The sequence below is a fragment of the Halichondria panicea genome, chromosome 10 (assembly GCF_963675165.1).
Source record: "Halichondria panicea chromosome 10, odHalPani1.1, whole genome shotgun sequence".
NCBI classification, from domain to species: domain Eukaryota; kingdom Metazoa; phylum Porifera; class Demospongiae; order Suberitida; family Halichondriidae; genus Halichondria; species Halichondria panicea.
The window spans coordinates 771,959-781,488 of NC_087386.1; the positions used below are offsets into that span (position 1 = coordinate 771,959).

The 9,530-nt window shown below is 45.4% G+C and overlaps 1 protein-coding gene and 1 long non-coding RNA gene across 2 annotated transcripts; both read left to right on the forward strand.

Moving 5' to 3' along the window:
* Window positions 1-1,282: 1,282 nt before the first annotated feature.
* Window positions 1,283-3,970, forward strand: LOC135342440 (collagen alpha-2(I) chain-like; the record flags this gene model as incomplete). The annotated part of the gene is made up of 5 exons (XM_064539171.1): window positions 1,283-1,629; window positions 1,754-1,864; window positions 2,469-2,571; window positions 2,798-3,597; window positions 3,656-3,970. Coding segments are annotated over exons 1-5 (1,413 nt in total), but the record flags the coding sequence as incomplete, so codon positions are not given.
* A 109-nt stretch (window positions 3,971-4,079) lies between these two features.
* LOC135342926 (uncharacterized) lies at window positions 4,080-4,619 on the forward strand. The gene is made up of 3 exons (XR_010396989.1): window positions 4,080-4,239; window positions 4,337-4,390; window positions 4,495-4,619. It is a non-coding gene; the product is annotated as an uncharacterized LOC135342926 (long non-coding RNA).
* Window positions 4,620-9,530: the final 4,911 nt, after the last annotated feature.

The following is a 9,530-nucleotide window of genomic DNA, read 5'->3' on the forward strand; positions in this document are numbered from 1 at the left end:
CCATACCTCTGATTGTATAGCTAGCTATGTGTGCTGTGTGCAACCAATACTACACCCCCCATACCTCTGATTGTATAGCTAGCTATGTGTGCTGTGTGCAACCAATACTACACCCCCATACCTCTGATTGTGTAGCTAGCTATGTGTGCTGTGTGCAACCAATACTACACCCCCATACCTCTGATTGTGTAGCTAGCTATGTGTGCTGTGTGCAACCAATACTACACCCCCATACCTCTGATTGTGTGTGCAATACTGTACTATAGATAATGCATTTCCATGACAATTGATGAGTTCTGCCGGTTCACCTGCAGATTCAATGGAGGGTGTTCAACTTGCCCCAATTGGGTAGAAATGCTAGGCCAGCTATGGAGAGCTAGGGTACAGGGAGGCTCATCTCGACCACCTGAGGGACACAGTTGTGGAGGAACCTGGTATTCAATTGCTGGGAGCACATGTCCACAACTTCAGGAAAGACAGCTAGGTAAGGGAGTGGAGATGCTTTGTGGCTGCGTATTCGTTATATTAAGTCGACAATATTGTAGTAATTTGTACTGATTGTGATGGTGGTTACATATATGAGCAGCTGCTCTGCCATGGTGCTTGTATCAGTGTGTGTGTGTGTGGGGGGGGGGGGGGGGGTTGGCTTGCATGTGTGCATTGCTATAATTATACTGTTGTTAGTGATGAGCTGCTAATGATGACTACCCTAATATGCTAGTCAGTAAGGAGACAGGTTGTTGAGTCCTGCTGCATGGTCCCAGCTACCACTGAACACAAATGACCTAGCTAGCTAGCTCAGTGAATTGTGTACTGACTTTGCATATGTGTTTCTTATAACCATGACTATGACAGTGTGTGCTTTACTGAATAGATTGTAAATAGAAGTTGTAGTCTGGCCCCTGATATAATTATATGCTGCAGGAGGTGCACTCTGCCGGATTGCCAATGCACATGCATATAATCATGCCACCAACTCAATTATAAGGATTAATTTGGCAGGCAGAATTATCATACATGTATAATAATTATGTCAGTTATTATACTATAGTCTAGAGGATATATTAATAAAGGGGAGGTGGACGTGGGGGACGAGGCTACTTAAGGGGATCTATAGATAGCAGCCATGTGAAAGTGCTTTTTATATGGTATGTTAGAGTTGTAAATGGATAGTACAGCTTAATGTTTAAATGTAGAACTACTCAAGATAAGTAAAACCTGTTTTCCAGGTTGCACTTGCAATATTCAATGAATCTCATCTTGTGCTGTGCATTCCGATTGGTCCCTGGGGAAGGTATATAAAGGATATGCACATTACCATTCTTCAGTTCATATCTCAAGATTGTTCTAGATTTCACCGCAAGGTTTCCAAGTTTGTTCCGCAAGGTTTCATCCAAGTTTGTTCTGCAAAGTTCGACCTACTCTCTCACTCAGTTCTCTGATTCGTTACCAGCTATATCTCATCAATTCAACCAGCTCTATCTATCTCAACTCAACCCGACTCATCACTCACCACTCACTCACCACTCGATCTACTGCGTCCTGATGGCGGCTCGGCGAGGGGCTGTGTTGCCACCACCACTGTGTCTGCCACGGCAGCAGTTGACATACGACCGCCACAACAACCCAGTAAGATTTTAAACTACTATTAACTTAATCACACATGCATGTACAATATTGGCAATGCATAAGCTTATAATAATGCTGATGGCATGCAGGACACTCATTTACTTGGTATATTTATTTGGTGCAGATTCTCACCAAGAAGATGGTAGTGGCTGTCCTGCAGTGTTCCAAGCGCCGTCAGATTAATGCTAAACTGTACTGTCTGCAGTGTTACATGAATGCGGCAGGACGAGTTAACGTAAGTATAATCATGCAGATACACCTAGTTATAATAATGTTGTATAATTACATATACACAGTAAAATCTTAATTGCTGTCAGTACAATTATTGTGCCATTGCATGGCCGGGCACATTGATTCATGTACTGGATGAATGGGACAGCGTGTTTGTCAGAGCAGTACTTACTGTTGCAGTGCATGGGTTAGTTAATGGGCTTGTAATTGAACATTCATTTTTGTAGTTAACGTCTACGAAAACTGTGAAAATATTGAATTACCCGTTTTAACAGTGTTTCGTTAGATACTTATTTCTGTGTATGATTTCACGTTTTTATTTAATTTTACATTGAACGTTAATTTCACCTATACTCATGGCTATAATTATGTACAGGAAATAGGAAGGTAATGTTATGGCATTAATTTAGCTGTCACAACATCAACATAATTATGATAATTATTACCAAAGGCGTATGTATAAGTCTTTGTTACTACCCTGAACCACATTTTTTACTCTCGCTTGCTAATAAAGTGAATGTCACCCGTCATATTTTGTTTCTGAAGGGACAAAACGAGTCTTGAAATATTCTTTTTCATAGCTACATGCAACTTCTTTCTGTACACAGATGGTGTTCTCTTGGAAGGGGGAGGACGTCCCTGTATGGGATTACAAGGATCACTGCGCCCGAGAAGCTTCTCGGTACATGAAGCATATTCAAGACGACCATCGTAAGCATCATACTTTAAATAATTGTACAAAGCAAAGTTTTCTGCTGAAGAAACTTAGCCAAATAACAAAAATGCGCCCACTTTCTCACTATACAGTACTGTACAAAGGTATAGGACATATATATATATATATATATATATATATATATATATAGGATGGTAAATCAGATGATTAAAGCTGTTAAATATTGATGCACATTCAAGGTTGCCCATTTTATTTCTGCAGGCCCACTTCGCCCCAATCCACTGAACGTGAAGTTCCTCGCCTGGCAACTGCGGGACTTAGGTTTCTGTCGGTGGAACAGGAATCGGGTATTCCCTCTTATTCCCCCCATTCCTCCCATCGGCCCAGTTATTGGTGCTGTAGGTCCACCAGGGGTACCAGGGGTACAGGGCATACAAGGCTTACCAGGGGCGCAAGGCTTACCAGGGGCGCAAGGTTTACCTGGGGCACAAGGCATACCTGGGGCGCAAGGCTTACCAGGGGCGCAGGGCTTACCAGGGGCGCAGGGTTTACAAGGCCCACCCGGGGCAAGGGGTATCCAAGGTCCACCTGGAGCCGGAGGTGGAGGAGGTTCAGGAGGAGGAGGAGGACGGGGTCCACCGGGCCCCCCAGGTGATGACGGGGCACGTGGTCCCAGAGGCGCTCCAGGAATACCTGGAGTGAATGGAGGGATGGGACGTGCGTGCACTGTGGCAGGGCCACGAGGCCAAAAAGGGCCACGAGGGTACAACGGTCCCAGAGGTCCGCTAGGGCCTATGGGGTACACTGGTTTAACCGGGGATACTGGGGCAACAGGGCCAATGGGGGCAACAGGAGCAACAGGGCCCCCAGGGACAAGAGGACTCCAAGGGCGAAGAGGACCACCTGGTGCAGATGGCCCATATGGACCAACTGGAGCTACGGGACAAAAAGGTGACAGGGGGAAGCTCGGTGCCAAGGGTGATAGAGGTCTAGATGGTCCAAGAGGGATGAGAGGAGAGAAAGGAGAAGATGGAGACGGCGAAGATTCCAAGCAAAAGATAGTAAGTTTCTAATGCATTAGTCGATTATTTTTCACCGATTGTTTTCCTCTTCTTGCAGTATCTGTTGACTGTGGTGGTGAGGGAGTTAATGAAGACTCAACCGCTGCCTTTGTCAGATACCCTGACTAATGCCTTGGTCGCTCTAGGAGTTATGGACGACCAGGGAGATAGGCAGCAAAAACAAACTGCCCCTCTCCGTCGATCCGTGGTGTCGGGATCCTACCCACCTCGGTCGGCGGGTGGGGGTACAAGTCGGGATGGAGGTGGTGTTAGCGGGGGCAGTGGGACTAGTGGTGGTGGGACTAGTGGTGGTGGGACTAGTGGCGGTGGGACTGGTGGGACTGGTGGTGGTGGGACTAGTGGCAGTGGGACTAGTGGCGGTGGGACTAGTGGCGGTGGGACTGGTGGGACTAGTGGCGGTGGGACTAGTGGCGGGACTAGTGGGGGTGGGACTAGTGGGACTAGTGGTGGGACTAGGGGCAGTGGGACTGGTGGGACTAGGGGCAGTGGGACTAGTGGCGGTGGGACTAGGGGCGGAACAAGTGGCGGCGGCGGAGGTGGTGTGACGGGTCGTGCGGATAGTGGTGGCTCAAGTGGAGAGGAGGAGGGTCTTCTCCCACAATTGGATGGATCGATGGACATGTGAGTCAATGACTTCAGTTTTGTGTAATTATTATACATACCTTGCACGCATATGCTGCCAACTTTAAGTTCATCTGTATATCTGTTTCGCACACAGAATTTATAATCGGAAAAGAAAAGCATGCACTATGAGACGTAATAATAAAAAAAGGTGAGCAAATGCATTAATAACATTGTGTCCCATGGCCACAACAAAATATGTCGCCAAATTAGAATGTTAATCATGCATCTCTTTCTTTTCTTCCACGTGCACAGAAGAACTATATGAATCCCCTGTTTTCGACCCATGAAGGGACACACAAGGCAGTGCTCGACATTGGTTGATCAGGTTTTGTTGATGGGTAGGGGAAGGTTTGGATCATAACGATAAGGGTAGTGGGTGGGTAGGGGGAAGATGGCTGTTGTGAGCATATGGGTCCCAGACAAATTAATTTCCTTTTCTTATAATTATAATTATAAAACATAGGCATAGACCACACGCAAAATAATTACTCCGAACATATCGCTAGCGCCAATTATAATTCGAGTTGAGGCAGACCACGTGCGAAAATTAATGCATAAATTATACGTTGTTCTATCACTCAACGCTACTTATAACCACCATGGAATGTTTTGTGTTCATCCTTTGTGCTCCACATACATCAATTGTTCACTTTTGTGTGCATATCCTCTCAATTTCACCGTTTATTTCGTCTGTTGCATTCGCACTAACATCGATGTTCGGGCGAGATGAGCCCCAAGGGACTGGACTCCACCTACCATTTACCAAATCAAAGTTTTTTTTCTGTTTCTTTTTTGATAAAGTATGCCATCGCTAATCTCGATGCCAATGAAGTCTGCCCTCTATTCTGGTGGATAAAGTATGCCATCGCTAATCTCGATGCCAATGAAGTCTGCCCTCTATTCTGGTGGATAAAGTATGCCATCGCTAATCTCGATGCCAATGAACTATCTGGTGGATAAAGTATGCCATCGCTAATCGATGCCAATGAACTCTGCAAAGTATGCCATGCATCGCTAATCTCGATGCCAATGACGTCTGCCCTCTATCTGGTGGATAAAGTATGCCGCCATCGCTAATCGATGCCAATGAACTCTGCCCTCTATCTGGTGGATAAAGTATGCCATCGCTAATCTCGATGCCAATGAAGTCTGCCATCTATCTGGTGGATAAAGTATGCCATCGCTAATCTCGATGCCAATGAAGTCTGCCCTCTATATCTAAAGTATGCCATCGCTAATCTTGATGTCAATGAAGTCTGCCCTCTATCTGGTGGATAAAGTATGCCATCGCTAATCTCGATGCCAATGAAGTCTGCCCTCTATCTGGTGGATAAAGTATGCCATCGCTAATCTCGATGCCAATGAAGTCTGCCCTCTATCTGGTGGATAAAGTATGCCATCGCTAATCTCGATGCCAGTGAAGTCTGCCCTGGCCTCTATTCTGGTGGATAAAGTATGCCATCGCTAATATCGATGCCAGTGAAGTCTGCCTCTATCTGGTGGATAAAGTATGCCATCGCTAATCTCTCGATGCCAGTGAAGTCTGCCCTCTATTCTGGTGGATAAAGTATGCCATCGCTAATCTCGATGCCAGTGAAGTCTGCCCTCTATCTGGTGGATAAAGTATGCCATCGCTAATCTCGATGCCAGTGAAGTCTGCCTCTATCTGGTGGATAAAGTATGCCATCGCTAATCGATGTCAATGAACTCTGCAAAGTATGCCATCGCTAATCTCGATGCCAATGAAGTCTGCCCTCTATCTGGTGGATAAAGTATGCCATCGCTAATCGATGCCAATGAACTCTGCAAAGTATGCCATCGCTAATCTCGATGCCAATGAAGTCTGCCCTCTATCTGGTGGATAAAGTATGCCATCGCTAATCGATGCCAATGAACTCTGCAAAGTATGCCATCGCTAATCTCGATGCCAATGAAGTCTGCCCTCTATCTGGTGGATAAAAGTATGCCATCGCTAATCTCGATGCCAGTGAAGTCTGCCCTGGCCTCTATTCTGGTGGATAAAGTATGCCATCGCTAATATCGATCCCAGTGAAGTCTGCCTCTATCTGGTGGATAAAGTATGCCATCGCTAATCTCTCGATGCCAGTGAAGTCTGCCCTCTATTCTGGTGGATAAAGTATGCCATCGCTAATCTCGATGCCAGTGAAGTCTGCCCTCTATCTGGTGGATAAAGTATGCCATCGCTAATCTCGATGCCAATGAAGTCTGCCCTCTATCTGGTGGATAAAGTATGACATCGCTAATCGATGCCAATGAACTCTGCAAAGTATGCCATCGCTAATCTCGATGGATAAAGTGTGCCATCGCTAATCGATGCCAATGAACTCTGCAAAGTATGCCATCGCTAATCTCAATGCCAATGAAGTTTGCCCTCTATCTGGTGGATAAAGTATGCCATCGCTAATCTCGATGCCAATGAAGTCTGCCCTCTATCTGGTGGATAAAGTATGCCATCGCTAATCTCGATGCCAGTGAAGTCTGCCCTCTATTCTGGTGGATAAAGTATGCCATCGCTAATCTCGATGCCAGTGAAGTCTGCCTCTATCTGGTGGATAAAGTATGCCATCGCTAATCTCGATGCCAATGAAGTCTGCCCTCTATCTGGTGGATAAAGTATGCCATCGCTAATCGATGCAAAGTATGCCATCGCTAATCTCAATGCCAATGAAGTCTGCCCTCTATCTGGTGGATAAAGTATGCCATCGCTAATCGATACCAATGAACTCTGCCCTCCATCTGGTGGATAAAGTATGCCATCGCTAATCTCGATGCCAATGAAGTCTGCCCTCTACCTGGTAGATAAAGTATGCCATCGCTAATCTCAATGCCAATGACGTCTGCCCTCTATTCTGGTGGATAAAGTATGCCATCGCTAATCTCAATGCCAATGAAGTCTGTCCTCCATCTGGTGGATAAAGCATGCCATCGTTAATCTCGATGCCAATGAAGTCTGCCCTCACCTGGTGGATAAAGAATGCCATCGCTAATCTCGATGCCAATGAAGTCTGCCCTCTATTCTGGTGGATAAAGTATGCCATCGCTAATCTCGAGCTCAATCCAATGAAGTTTGCCCTCTACCTGGTGGATAAAGCATGGTGTCGAATTTTTTTTTTTTTTACTCACCTGAATGTCGTCCAATTTTTTTCACTAATCTGAAGCCACACTTTCTCAATGAAGTATGCCCACCACCTGGTGGACACTGTATGATGTCTCAATAATATTATGATTACTCATTCTTGATCATCATATCATTTTCACTATTCTGCCATCTACTATTTCAAAGCATAATGCATGTGGTCTGCCAAAATGCCATAAAAATGTGTGCAAGCCGCCAAGTAGCATGATTAAGATGTTTGTGATTTCTGCGATTGTTGTAAGACTATTATGATGCCCTGTGAAATCTTTAGCTCTTGGTTAACTGTTACAGCTGGCTTGCGTCTTTCTTAAATGTCTTCAGAACTGGAGCCTTATCCGACTGTAGATCGGTTATCCAACTATAGAGGCCTTATCCGACTGTATATGGTTTTATCCAAACTGCATGGCCCTGTAGACGGCCGTATCCCAACTGCTCTATCCGAACTGTTGATGGCCGTATCCCAACTGCTCTATCCGAACTGTGGGCGGCTGTATCCGAACTGCTCTATTCAAACTGTTGATGGTCGTATCCCAACTGCTCTATTCGAACTGTGGGCGGCTGTATCTGTATCCGAACTGTTGATGACCGTATCCCAACTGCTCTATCCGAACTGTGGGCGGCTGTATCTGTATCCGAACTGTTGATGGCCGTATCCCAACTGCTCTATCCGAACTGTGGGCGGCTGTATCTGTATCCGAACTGTTGATGGCCGTATCCCAACTGCTCTATCCGAACTGTGGGCGGCTGTATCTGTATCCGAACTGTTGATGACCGTATCCCAACTGCTCTATCCGAACTGTGGGCGGCTGTATCTGTATCCGAACTGTTGATGACCGTATCCCAACTGCTCTATCCGAACTGTGGGCGGCACTGTAAGACGGCCCCTGTAAGATGGCTAGCAACCATCAGCCCCACAGCTGGAAGATGTCAACGTTGACCAGTCCCATGCACTCATGGCTCTAGAAAAAATTGTGTTACTCTGCCGCCATCTTGTCAACCAAGTCTTCTCTCCACCTGGTCGATAAAGCGTGCTGTTTCTTTTTTGATGATGGCTCATTTTTCATTTTTACCTTTCTGCCATCTAAAAAATAATTTCAAAGCATAATGCGTGCGTGTGGTCTGCCAAAACTATAATAAAATAAAATTGTAAGCATGGAAACTTTGTTGCATGCCTATTATGATGGCTTGCGTCTCTTTGCCTTGGACTGCTTCCTTCTCTGGATAACCATTTAATGGCCTCTCTTTTTCCTTGGAGAATCAAACTGTTAAGATGTCCTTCTTCCTTGCCACCTTGGCTGGTCTACTTTGCTGCCCATGACCCAACAAATGACCCAAAACAGTGTTTCCCTTATTTTTTCCCAAACAACTTTTTTCCCAACAAGCCCTAGGCTAAGCATAATTTATAATGGTAGTGTAATTAATAGGTGTTTAATTTATAATTGTTGCCATAGGTTTGCCATGGGTTGCTAGGGGGAGCTGGGGAGCGTGGAGTGGGGGTAGGGGTCGATCCTCACTGGTGTGTCGGTGTCGTAGAGCGGGGGGCTGGACTGGCCTTAAATGTGGACTGTAGAAGTTGCAGGCGTGGCTAGTGGGTACTGACTAGTGGCCATAACCGGATGCTTAAAATGAAACTTAAAGCACCATTTTATGATTGTTGCTTTGCCCATAACCAATGAACTATAAACTCATCATAACATGCATGTTGTAAGTATCGTCTTCTAGTCTTAGGATCAGTTAGATTGAATCAGATAGAGAACTAGTTGCATTTTGCATCGCTTATAGCTATAGTGGCTTAGCTTGCATGCTCACACCTAGCTATATAATTAGTTTGCATTCGCTATTAAAGTGGCTTAATTTACATGCTTATAGCTAGTGGCTTAGTTAGCATGCTCATAGCTAGTGGCTTAGTTAGCATGCTCATAGCTAGTGGCTTAGTTAGCATGCTCATAGCTAGTGGCTTAGTTAGCATGCTCATAGCTAGTGGCTTAGTTAGCATGCTCATAGCTAGTGGCTTAGTTAGCATGCTCATAGCTAGTGGCTTAGTTAGCATGCTCATAGATAGTGGCTTAGTTAGCATGCTCATAGCTAGTGGCTTAGTTAGCATGCTCATAGCTAGTGGCTTAGTTAGCAT